Source organism: Mastigoproctus giganteus, chromosome 2 (assembly GCF_048544385.1).
Source record: "Mastigoproctus giganteus isolate SK-2022 chromosome 2, ASM4854438v1, whole genome shotgun sequence".
Taxonomy (NCBI): domain Eukaryota; kingdom Metazoa; phylum Arthropoda; class Arachnida; order Uropygi; family Thelyphonidae; genus Mastigoproctus; species Mastigoproctus giganteus.
Genome location: NC_143576.1, coordinates 111,325,983 through 111,339,867, shown reverse-complemented (window position 1 = coordinate 111,339,867; position 13,885 = coordinate 111,325,983). Strand labels below are relative to the sequence as shown.

Genomic DNA, 13,885 nt, shown 5'->3' with positions numbered 1-13,885 from the left:
GGTCAGAGCAATTGGACGATAGTTGCTAGGAATTTTGGGGCGAGAACGGTTGCCCTACGCCAAGAAATGGGAAATTGATCCTCCAAATAAATTCGGTTGTAGAGATGTAGCAACAGCTCTAGAAGTGAGATGAAAGATGTTTTATCATCTCATACTGAATTTCATCTGCCCCTGCGGCACTCACTTTCGAGGTAGCAAGTGCAATGGTTAATTCCACTTCACTAAAAGGCAGGTTATAAGTTTCGGCTTTGCTTGAAGGGAAGTCGAGTTTTTGTTTCTCCACTTTCTTCTTTAAAACTAGAAACTCAGCAGAGTATGAAGTTTCAGCAGATATAATGGAGAATACCTCTCCTAGAGCGTTGGCAATAGCAGTTGGGTCTGCTAATGTAACATTATGTTGTAACATAGATGAAGGAACTGATGTGTATTTACCCTTCATCTTCCGAATTTTATCCCAGACGACTTTGGCACTGGTCATATGGTTAATTGAGGATGCAAACTTGACCCAGCATTCCTTTTGGCTCTGTCGGCATATAAAGTGTGCACGTGCACGTTTAAAGGCTATAAGATTTGTGGTGGTGGGGTAACGTCGGAATTTTCTTCATGCCCGATTTTGTAACTTTCTTGCTTCTTTACAATTTTGGTTTCACCATGGCTTTGGAAAACGTGGAAATCGGGAGGATGTTTTGGGAATTGCAATTGCTGCTGCATGGGTAATACACTCTGTGATATACTTCACTGCTTCATCAATTGACTCCTTTTGAATTTGTATAGGGTCAAATTCAGTAAGCCATGAAAATTTACTCCAGTCTGCTTGATCATACTTCCAACGTGGAGTTCTAAATGGATGACAAGGCACCACTATGGTAGATATTACGGGGAAATGATCGTTTCCATAAGGATTCTGTTCCACTTCCCAGGAAAGCAAAGGTAGCAGAGAAGGCAAGCAGATGGAAAGGTTGATGGCAGAGAAAGTACAGGTAGGCATATGGAAATAGATGTTTATTCCCATATTTAGTAATGAAAGGCCATTATTGTTGAGTAAACGTTCAGCAATACGACCTCGTTCATTAGTTTCTGCACTACCCCACAGGGTACTATGTCCATTAAAGTCTCCAAGAAGTAAAAAAGGAGAGAGAGCAATTGCGTAACAAGATCGTCGAGATCTACCTGGGAAAAGTGTGTCCCAGGAGGCAAATATATAGACCATATTGTAAGAAAAGACCCTATTGCTAAGCGAATGGCTACTGCTTCTAAGTTAGTGTTCAATTGAACTTGTGAGAAAGGGGTATGGTTGCCCACAAGGATTGCGACTCCTCCATGGGCCGGGCCATCCCCGTTTCTGTCTTCACAAACAGCAGTAAAATTTCGCAAGATGGGGGTCATCATTTGCCTTTAGGTATGTTTCCTGCAAACAAAAACAAACAGGTTCGTGTTTGCGCATTAGCATTTTGACATCCTCCATATTTCATCGGAATCCACGACAATTCCATTGGAGTAATGTAGCCATTATTACTTGGAATTAGTGGAACCGTTGGCTGGCTTCCGAAGTGATGCGGGTTTTGATTGGCCCGCTTTGGGTTTTATTCTGCCTTTGGGAAATTGAGTGCGCCCAATATCCATTTCTTCCTCCGGATGAAGATCCAGAATAGATTCTTCCACACTTTCAACTTCTTCATTTACCTCCATTTCCTCCTGTACCTCACTAATAGCAGGCGGTGTTTTAGTTGGAGGTGATTTTCCTTTAGGTGCTACTTTGGTTAGGTTGGTATTGAAATGGGAGTAGCGACTGCTTTATCTTGCTGTGCTTGTGTCAACAAGTATCTGGCTTGGGGTGCAAAAGAATCACATGGCGAGATTAAAATATCAGAAATTGAAACCTTCCTCAAAACTGCTTGTGCATAAGATTTTCCACTGTTTACTGATGATTCAAAAAATCAAGACGGAACAGAACATCCCATATGTGGAAGCAAAGAAACAGGTAACATCAGTAAACCTGTTTCTTTGCTTCCACATATGGGATGTTCTGTTCCGTCTTGATTTTTTGAATTTGTTTTTTGTTTTTCCATCTTTGGCATGCTCTTGAATATGCAGGGTGTTCACTGCCACAATTCAAGCATGCTGGTTTTGAGGCAGAACATTCCTTTGTGTGATGTTCTTTTGCTCCACAGCGGGCACAAGCAGGTGATCCACGACATGGCATCTGAGAGTGGCCATATTTTTGGCATCTGAAACATCGCAACGGGTTTGGAATGTACAGCCTTACAGGACAGTTCAGATAACCAGCTTTCATGGAAGTAGGCGGTTTAGGTGTGTTAAATGTAAGGATAAGAACCCTAGTTGGGACTAATTTCCTTATCCTCTTAACGGCTGTTACTCCTTGATCTCTCAGTTCGGTGCATATCTGCTCTTGAGATGTTTCAAGGAGATCCCACTTGGCAATTACGCCATTTAATGTATTCAATGTCCTGTGTGGCGATATCTTAATTGGAATGTTCCCAAGAGATGTTGCTTGGAGAAGCAATTCTGAATGTCGCACTGAGGAAGTTTCTACTAAAAGGTCACCCGATCTAAGTCGTTTTACTGACTTCGGGGACCCTGCCAGCCCTTCAAGACCCTTCTGAATAAAGAAGAGCGACATTTTACCTATTTCCTTTTCACCGGTAGAATGTATGATAAGGAATCGAGGTACAGGAGGTGGTGCAGCTTCTGTTTGGTGTTTCTTTTTTGATGTTACATTATCTTCATCAGTTTCAGGTAGGGGCCTCGTAGAGGCCCAGAGGGGTTTGAAAGACTTAAATTACTCATAGGAGTAAAGAGAAAGTTTCTGATGCCCTAAGTACCTCACACACCATGGAGCCCAACGAAGGGACGCCCACTCGTGAGCTAGCAGATACTGCGTATACGAATGGGACGCCAAGTTCGCTTAGGAGCACCATACCCACGTTACCAATAAGTCTTGATCCCGTCCCAGGACCAAAGGGAGGGAGACTTATTGGAACGCAGTTGACCCTAGCAGTAAGAACCACTCGCCGATTGATCCCAGTCAGGCCGGTCCAGGACCACCCGTCTTGTCGAAGCAGGGGCCAAAGTGGTGTATTAAGGCTGGGCCCCTCAACCACCAGGATCCCCCCTTTCCGAATTCCACGGGTCGTGGTGCATGGCTGCACATGCCGGATTCCAAAGATGTAACTCTGGAACCGAGGTATGGGCATTAGATCCCAGTGATGCTAATCTGAAAGCTCAGCAGCATCACTGGAAGGTCCCCCTCACCACGTACAGGTGCCCATGTCGAGGGGGGTGCTTCTGAGCACTGCAAATAATAGCACTGCAAAAATAAATGTTAAAACCTAGAAACAGTCATGTCAAAAAGTTCACAGTATATAACCTTTCCCTTGGAAGATGGTTAAATAGGCATGGAAAATGGATGGAATTATAAAACATGGAAGGTAAATGGAATTTAACTCTGTGTGGAAAATGGAAGGAAACAGTGAGAAATTGTTCTTGTTTCATTGCAAAGGGACTTCGTGCCACTCTTGGGAAATAACTTGATTTTTAAAATTAAAATTTTTAATTAAAAAATGAAAAAAACTTAAATGAGAAATTATAGAATATACTTGCCTTAAAGACAGAACTGATATCACGAAGAGTGAAGAGATAATGAAATTTTACAGCACTTGGTGGAAACATTAGGCCCATTTTCTTATGAAGTGATAAAGTTGCATTGACAATGGATGAGGATACTTTTGGAATATCAAATTCTAAGGTGTCATGCCTATTATTTAAATATTGGATCATGATACTACTGTAAATTGAATGAAGGGATTCAAAGGATGGGAATTCAACGGCAAATATGCAAAAGTGACGCTATAAAATATATGGATAAAAAATTATATTACAGATCAATAATAATACATTAATCATACATAAAATTTGTATACAATTTTTATTATATGAATACATATAATGTATATATTCAAAAAGTTCACAGAAACGTATAATAATAAATAGCATAAATTGCCGAGCACAAAAAATTATGTTATGTGTTCGACGTGTTCATCTGGAGGTAGTATTATTTCTTATTATCAAGTATTATATAGAATTATCAAGTTTTAATTTAGGAGTTAATGGATGACTTGCAGTGAGAATCCATATTCAAGTGAGAAAGCTGACACACTGCCACAAGGCCATTATGCTCCGGGGATATGTGGTGGTCATTTCCTGACCTTTCCGCATCCTCCGTATTTGGTGGTTAGGGGCTCGAACCCCGGTCTAATCAAGAAGCGTGTGCTACACACTGCTGCTCCTGCCCACCTGGCTATGGAGGTGCTTTATGAGAAAGTGATTTTCTGAACATAATCTTGATTAGATGGCACATTTTTTTACTACTTAAATTTGGTGTGATCATTTTTGCCTTAGAATCATTACTAGACATATCTGATTTGATTTATTCAAAAACTTTTGGTACCAATTAAGTAATTTTACACATTAAGCAATTAAAATGAGACACCTTGTGTATTGCATAAGTTTCTCAAAAGGCAACTGAATTTTTAGCATCAGCATTAGTAGAGGCACGTAATGCAAGAAAGCAAGCTTATACAGAATCAGCCAAAAAAAAAAAAAACCATTCCCATTTCACTGATTCATTCATTCCAAATGTTTGTCTAGTTCTGCCTTGAATTTATTTAAGCTATCAACTTCCACAACAATAGGTGCAAGTCTGTTCCGGCAATCAATTACCTGCTCGCTAGAGGCAAACTTCCGCACATCTATTCTACAAACGTCTTTCCTAAGTTTGAATCTATGCCCCCCCCCCAGTTAGTAATCTGAGCAAGAGGAAGAATCCCATCAGCACTGAACCTGCTCAATCCATTCAAGGCCTTATACACCTCAATGAGATCGCCTCGTAGATGCCTAGTCTCCAGAAGCTACAATTTGTAGAACTTAAGCCTTTCTTCATAAGAGCAGCTGTTTGTTCCCTTCAATGAATAATTCGAGATGACCAAATGCAAGAGTTTTCAGTGCCAGAGAAGGCTGATTGAACTGTGCTCACTTTCTGTTAGGTAGATTTCCTTCAAAAAAAGAAATGTGTGGACAGAACATCCACGCCCTGTTCCAAATTTCTGGATAACCATCAGGAATAAAATGGTGCTGGTAAATACTAGGCCATCAAGCTGCCAGATGAAACAGAACACAAGATGGAGACATGAATGTATATTGTTCTCACAACCCATCAGATGATACAATGCAACTTCGATACAATGCACCTCTTCATACTGTGGTTTTGGATATACCATGGGTATGATCATGTCATTCCAAAACAAATTATGCAAAAAAAAAAAGTAATGTGTTCAAAGAACTAGCAACCTCATACAGGAAACTGGAAAAAATTTAATATTGTACATACTCATATCTACTGTTCATCCTACTACTATATTTCCAAGAGGGAAAATTAGCTAAAAATTGGCTGTACATTTGCTTCAATATATCCAATATTCAGTTGTAGAGTAATTTTTGTAAACAACAGGACTTATAAGAGAGTAATTTCTGTAGAAGTGATTTATGGAGAAATCATATAACTTCACTTCAGCACTATGATAGGCCAGACAGTTTGATTTTGATTTTGATTTAGTTTTCTCAAAACAATATACATTCTAGGGGATCACAAATAAATACACAGCAAAATTAGTAAATCAATAGGACTGATGTAATGGCCACCAAAATAAAAAATAATAGGCAGTAATGGACACCAAAAGAAGAAAAGTTACAAATTATTGAGAGTTGAGTGGTGAAACAAAATGCAGTATATTTTGTGAGTGTGGAATTCCAGAAGTAACGATCTGCAGTTGGATGAAAGAGTAAGAAAAATTGTAGTATTAGCTGTAGTAGTAGTGGCATGTGATGCAAGAAAGCAAGTGTATGAGCTTATGCAGCATCAGCCAAAAAAAAAAAAAAAAAACAAACCATTCCCTCCAAATGATTGTCCAGTTCCTCCTTAAATTTATTTAACCTATCAACTTCCACAACGACAGATGGAAGATTGTACCAGCAATTAACCACCCGCTGGGTAAAGGCACATTTTCCGCACATCTTTTCTATATCTGTCTTTTCTTAATTTGAATTTATGCCCCCTTAGGTTTGTAATCTGAACAAGTGGAAGGATCCCATCAGAATTCAGCGTGCTCAACCCATTCAAGGCCTTATACACCTCAATCAGAATTCAGCGTGCTCAACCCATTCAAGGCCTTATACACCTCAATCAGATCACCGTACAGGTGCCTAGTTTCCAGCCACTGCAATTTGCAGAACTTAACCCTCTCTTGGTAAGAGGATCCCTTCATTCCCCTCACCAATCTTGTTGCTCTTCTCAAGCAAATCTACATCCTTCTTAAAATGAGGACTCCACACCTGTACACGGTATTCAAGGCATGGCCTGATATTACCTTATACAGAGGGACAATCACCTCCTTTTCCCTGCTAGCAAAATTCCTATATATCATTGAGAACACCCCATGAACTGCCCTGGCAGCCTGTCTGAATTGCTCAGAAAACTTCATATCTTGACTGCACTATTACTCCCAGGTCTTTTTCATTTTCTACCACCTTAAGTGAAGTACCACACAGTTGGTACGTTTCTCTGGGCTTACTTCTACCCATATGCAGTACCTTGCATTTGTCAAGGTTAAACTTCAGTTGCCACTTCTTAACCCATCTGCCCAAATTATCTAGATCCTGTTGTAGTAGCACACGGCCATTACTGTCATTAACAACCCTCCCAACCTTTGTTTCATCTGCAAACTTTGACACTAAGCCTGATATACCTTCATCAATATCATTGATAAATATACAAAACAACAGAGGACCCAAGACCGAACCCTGTGGGACTCCACTAATAACATTAGTCCACGAAGAGCAGCACCCATTGAATACCACCCTCTGTCTTATCCCACTCAACCATCCTTTTATCCATTATAGCAATTTACCCTTAATACCATTCTGCTCCAATTTGTACAATAGTCTTCCATGTACAACAGTGTCAAAAGTGTTCCTGAAATCCAAATATATGATATCAAAATTATTTTTTGCATCCAGTTCCTTTGTAACCACATCATGGCAAAAGATGCTAAGAAAAACAGCAAGGATTTCTTTACTTATATAAACTCTAAAAGGAAGGGGGTGAATCTGATTGGTCCACTTGATATCGATGGTTCAATTGTTGATGATCCTGCTCAGATAGCAAACAAACTGAATGAGTATTTTGCATCTACATTCACACATGAGGAGTTATTAAGGTTTGAAGATGGCAGAAGGTTATAAAATTATAGCAGGGTGCTTAATGATTTTGTAATAACTGAGAGCAAAGTGGAGGAGAAATTGTTGAAGTTCAACATAAGAAAGGTACCTGGGGTGGATGGAATCTGTCCAGTTATATTAAAGGAGGCAGCAAAGCAACTAAGCAAACCCTTAGCCATAATTATGAGAGCATCCTGGGACTCAGGGGAGGTCCCCATGGACTGGAGATGTGCAAATGTATCCCCAATTCACAAAGGGGGATCGAAGGGTGAGACGAGTAATTACAGACCAGTTAGTTTAACTTCTGTTCCAGGTACAATAATGGAGTCACTGATTAAAGATGCATTGCAGGATCATTTAGACAAGACTGCAGCAATAATTCAGACACAGCATGGGTTCGTTAAGGGAAAGTTTTGTTTGACAAATCTGATAGGATATTATGATGTGGTTACAAAGGAACTGGATGCAAAAAATAATTTTGATATCATATATTTGGATTTCAGGAAAGCTTTTGACACTCTTGCGCATGGAAGACTATTGTACAAATTGGAGCAGAATGGTATTAATGGTAAGTTGCTATAATGGATAAAAGGATGGTTGAGTGGGAGAAGACAGAGGGTGATAATTAATGGGTGCTGTTCTTCATGGACTAATGTTATTAGTGGAGTCCCACAGGGTTGGGTGTTGGTCCACTGTTGTTTTGTATATTTATCAATGATATTGATGAAAGTATATCAGGCTTAGTGTCGAAGTTTGCAGATGATACAAAGGTTGGCAGGGTTGTTAAAGACAGTAATGGCAGTGTGCTACTGCAACAGGATCTAGATAATTTGGGCAGATGGGCTAAGAAGTGGCAACTGAAGTTTAACCTTGACAAATGCAAAGTACTGCATATGGGTAGAAGTAACCCCAGAGAAACGTACCAACTGTGTGGTATTACACCTAAGGTGGTAGAAAATGAAAAAGACCTGGGAGTAATTGTGCACTCAGATATGAAGTTTTCTGAGCAATGCAGACAGGCTGCCAGGGCAGGTCATTGGGGTATTGTCAATGATATATAGGAATTTTGCTAGTAGGGAAAAGGAGGTGATTGTCCCTCTGTATAAGGCAATGGTCAGGCCACGCCTTGAGTACTGCGTACAGGTCTGCAGGCCTCATTTTAGGAAGGAGGTAGATTTGCTTGACCTTGTACAGAGAAGGGCAACAAGATTGTTGAGGGGAATGAAGGGATCCTCTTACCAAGAGAGGCTTAAAGATGTGCGGAAATTTGCCTTTAGCCAGCGGGTGGTTAATTGCTGGAACAAATTTCCATCTGTCGTTGTGGAAGTTGATAGGTTACATAAATTTAAGGAGGAACTGGACAGGCATTTGGAGGGAATAGTGTGATTTTTTTTTTTTTTTTTTTCTGGCTGATGCTGCATAAGCTCATACACTTGCTTTCTTGCATCACATGCTGCTACTACTACTACTAATATCCTATCAAATTTGTCAGACAAGACTTTCCCTTAACAAACCCATGCTGTGTCTGAATTATTGCTGCAGTCTTGTCTATATGATCTTGCAATGCATCTTTAACCAGTGACTTCATTATTTTACCCAGAACAGAAGTTAAACTAACTGATCTGTAATTACCCGTGTCACCCTTCGATCCCCCTTTGTGAATTGGGGATACATTTGCACATCTCCAGTTCCCACGGACTGGAGATGTGCAAATGTATCCTGTCCAAGGATGCTCTCATAATTGTGTTCATTTGTAGACTCCGCAGAAGCTGGAGTAAGCATTCAAAGAAAGAAAATTAGACCTTGTGAAAACAGTGATGTGGGCCAATGCTTATACAAGTGGTTTCTACAGAAGTGTAGTGAAGGAGTACCGATAAACGGAATAATTTTGAAAGCACAGGCTTAAATTTCATAAGCTACTTAATAGAGATAGTGACACAATGAAAGTTTTTGAAGAGTGGTTCTGGAAATGGAAGGCTTGTCATGGGATATCCCAGATTACTATTATATGCAAATCTGCATTTGGCAACAATATAGCAGCAGAAGTGTTTCCTAAATTTCTGCATAATGTGATTCAAGATTGTGAATTCACAATTATTCAATTGTGAATTCAATTGTACAACTGTGACAAAACAGCACACTGTACTATAAACTTTTCTCCAAAAAGTCACTAGATATTAAAAAGGCAGCTAACAAAGAGGGTATGAAAACTAACGAAGGAAAATTACTGTTTTACTGTGTGCAAACAAGACTGGTGGAAATCACAAGTTAAAGCCATTGTGCATCGGTAAAAGTTGAAATCCCCAGTGTTTTAAGCACATCAACGTGAAATCTCTACCTATAATTTATAAAAATAGCTTCGAAGTTTGGATGACAAGTGATATTTTAACAAAAATATCATTCGTCGTGGTTTAAAAGTGAGTTTGTACCATCAGTGAGACACCACATTCTTTCCAAAAAAACTCAAAGAAAAAGCTGCTGGATCAATGCCCAGCTCATCTTTCAGCTGATGTCCCAAGATAAAATGGTGGCAAAATCAGAGTTGCTTTTCTGTTGAGGAACACAAGTGCACTGAATTCAGCTCATGGATGAGGTTATTATTTGAGCCTTCAAAGCCTACTATTGCGGTGAGCTACTTGCTGTGTTGTAAACTCAAAAAATTCAAGTTATAGAATTTCTGAAAATATTAACACTGAAAGATACTGCACACAATATTGGATTAGCATGGGAGAAAGTAAGCTCAACAACAATTTAAAACTGTTGGAAAAATTTATTAATAATAAACTAACTTATCTTGGATATAACAATTGGTAACATTTTTATAACAAGAAGCAAAGACTTTTTGTAACATACATGGTGACAGACTTGGAACAAATGACCTGGCTGCTTGGATTGAGGTGTATGTGGATGCTCCAGATGCACCTCACCTGAGCGAGGAAGAAATTGCAGTCTCTGTGAAAAGTGGAAAGACAATTGACAAACAGAAGGCCATAGGGAGTGACTCAGAAAGCAACATGGATGATTCTCGTAAGGAAAAAGCACAAGAAATTAACAAATTACTTGAAAACATTAATGAGGTGATGGTGTAGTTATATGTCAGAGTGGTAGTGAACATCTTCATTTACTGCAGCTGATCACTATTAAGAATAATGCACTAAAAAAATGCTATCATCAATTCCGACAAAATATATTACATGACTATTTCAGAATGGATGAATAAAATGTAATTCCATAATAGCATTTTGTATTAGAAGTATATAAAGGGAATGATATAAGCTTTAATACTTTGTCTTATAGTCTGTATACTCACAAAACATTAGTAAACAAAGAATTTATTTACTAAGTAAATGTATTTATGTTAAAAACTGAGAAAAAAAATAGCGCATTACAGCCAAAATTTTTTTGGCTGTAATGCGCTGCACTTTTAAAGTGGATATTAAAAATGCACCAAACACAGCAGGCATGAAAACTAACATAACAAGAATTACTGTGTTACTGCATGTAAACAAGACTGGAAATCACAAGCTAAACCCATTGTGTATTTGTAAAATTTGAAGTCCCCGGTGTTTGAATCATGTCAACATGAAATCTCTACTTGTGATTTATAAAAATAGCTCCGATGCTTGGATTTTCAATTATGATGAAGGAGAAACTAAGGACTATGGGAGAAAGTTTCATGGTTACAGAAGTTAACTTCAAATATTACACATTGTTAAGCACTTTTCAAAGAGCATTGGAGAAATTACTGGGAAAAAAAGCTGGAAAAACTTATGGTGCACATGGAAATAAGCATCTTATTTATTTTTTTGGATGATTGTAATATATCAAAAGCATTCAAAGAAATTAATCAAAATATTACTTAAATTAAAAATGAAGCCTCCTCAACACTAGTACAATATATTCAAGTCGTCCCTGACACCCGCATTATATCGAGGTTGCACTGTAATAAGAGATATTTTCAAGTGCCTAGAGAGAAGTTAAATAAAAGTTATTTTGGCTTCACTACAACTGAAAATGTTATAATTTATGCAGAATGCCACAAGGAGCTAGGAATTCATAAGAATATGTTCAGAAGATGATAAACATAGGTGTGTGCAGCCTAAAACAAGGAGGCCAACCACATTTTGGCCCCCCATAAAAAATAAAATATTTTATTTTTAAATAAATATATTTTTATAGATACAATTTTGTATATATATTAAAACTTTTTTTATTTAAAAAATAAATTTATATAATAATTTATTTAAAAAACATATACATTAAAATACATTATAATAGTTAGTAACTAATAAATATTCAACCTTTTTAGGTTTACAACGTTTTTAGGTCTATTTATTTATTTATTATAATAATATTCTACCTTAAAAAGGAACAAAGGCAATGAATTCGTCAATCACTTCTTTTACAGTGACAGCAGCAGTTAAATCCTGTTCTGTGTATGAAAGCAATAAGTAGTCCAACCGTTCTTGCATCACGATGCTTCTTAATTTTGTTTTTATATGACTCATTTTGGAAAAAGTTCATTCAGGAGTGCAACTTGTAACACCTAAAACCTGAAAGTCATATGTCACTTTTTTTGAAATTTGGATATAATTTATATTGATTGGCATCATTAAGCCACTTGCTCCAGGTTAAAAGATTTTTGCAGTTAAGATGATTAGTGGCTTTCAACAATGATATTTCTGTTTGTAAATCCATCAAAAATAATTGAAAACAGTTGCAGAGTATTTCCATATATTCAGATGTAAGATTTAATTCAAGGAGATTCCACATAGCTTTGATTACTAGGATTATTTCTTGATTAAATCTGCTCTCTGCAGCATTCATTAGGGTATCAAGAAGTGAGAAATAAAAATTTATTCGTAAATCTTCTTCTAAATTTTCAAAGTGATGTTGAGTACATTCATTTCTGAGGGCCTCCTTCAAGAATTCAGGGGGGCCGTGGCCCCCTGCCCCTCTGTGCGCATGCCTATGATGATAAAACTTGTCTGGGAGAGAAGAGATGTTTGGTAACGAGCTTTTGTATTACCAAGATGACTTACTATTCTACTCAGATACATTGAAAGATGCTAATTAAGATCGAAAGAGCGATAAAGCTCAATATGTCCTACTAGTGTTATTATTATAAACTATAAAAATAAACCTGATACCTTTATGTAGGAACAGAATTCTCTCAACACTCACATTAGAAGGATTATGTGATTATATAATTATACGAATAAATGTCCCATATTTAATATTAAATAAAATCAATTACGAAAATTACATTAAAATTATATAAATAAATACTTATTAAAAGATTGTCATGCATTCAATTCTCATCCACAACATAATTCATCAGGAAAAGCCAGGAGAAGTCAACATCCATCAACACCCCCCCCAAAAACCAAACCACATGTTAACATGAGAACTGAAAACAGTTGTCAAATTTATCCTTAAGTAACATAGGTTAAAATATCTAAAATATAAAATTGTTTAAACTTATTTTAGATATTTTAATCTGTGTTCCTTAAGTATAAATTTGACAATTGTTTTCATTTCTCATGTTAACATGTGGTATTGGTATGGTTTTTGGGGGGGCGTTGATGGATGTCGACTTCTCCTGGCTTTTCCTGATGCATTATGTTGGGGATGAAAATTGAATGCATTACAATCTTTTAATAAGTATTTATTTATATAATTTTAATGAAATTTTCATAATTGATTTTATTTAATATTAAATATGGGACATTTATTCATATAATTATATAATCACATAATCCTTCTAAAGTGAGTGTTGAGAAAATTCTGTTCCTACATAAAGGTATGAGGTTTCCTTTCATAGTTTATAATTGAAAGATGCATACAGCTTCTATCCCAACTGATAAGAAAATTACGTTAATGCGAAAATTATTAGTGTCCAAGTGCCAACTGTTCATGCATAAACTAACTTATCTTGGATATAAGTTTTGATGGTCTGCATCCTGATGAAAACAATGTAACTTCCATCTTAAGTCTAAAATAACCCACAAGTCCTCCTCACTGGATTCTACAGAAAGTTCACCCTGGCTTTTCAGAGATTGCACCCCTTCACCATCTGATCTCACTAAAAAGGGAATGAAAGGGAACTTGGCCATTGTGTCTGTGATACAACAAGAGAGGGATAGAGACTTGTAGCTGATTACATTTTTGAGCAAACTATTTAATTTGAAAGTTTTCTGTAATTGAGAAGGAAGATTTTGTAATTATCTATTCTATTAAAAAGTACAGACACCTGCTTATTGATTGCAAAGTGGTCTGATCAATAACCAGAGGGTCAGAGGTGAAAGAAAGAATGTAAGGATTTTGTGATGTCCTCTAGAAATATGTAAAATGTGTTAGTTGTCTGATGGCACCAGGGGTTTCCTCCATCTCCATATTGTATTCTTTGTAGGTGTAACACAGAACTCTGTGGAGGCTACAGATTTAAAAAGTGTGTGGAGAGTGGTTTATTGTGTAGTAGTAGTAGTAGTAGTAGTGGCATGTGATGCAAGAAAGCAAATGTATGAGCTTATGCAGCATCAGCCAAAAAAAAAAAAAAAAAAAAAAATCACACCACCCTCCAAATGCCTGT

The 13,885-nt window shown here is 37.4% G+C and overlaps 1 protein-coding gene across 1 annotated transcript in view; it reads right to left on the bottom strand.

The window, feature by feature from the left end:
• The window catches only part of LOC150089496 (dynein beta chain, ciliary-like), a 1,205,440-nt gene that overhangs the window by 549,412 nt on the left and 642,143 nt on the right, over positions 1–13,885 (bottom strand). The window contains 3 exon segments of the mRNA XM_090390004.1: positions 185–523; positions 2,267–2,620; positions 3,622–3,867. Coding sequence (XP_090246130.1) covers positions 185–523; positions 2,267–2,620; positions 3,622–3,867 — 939 coding nt within the window.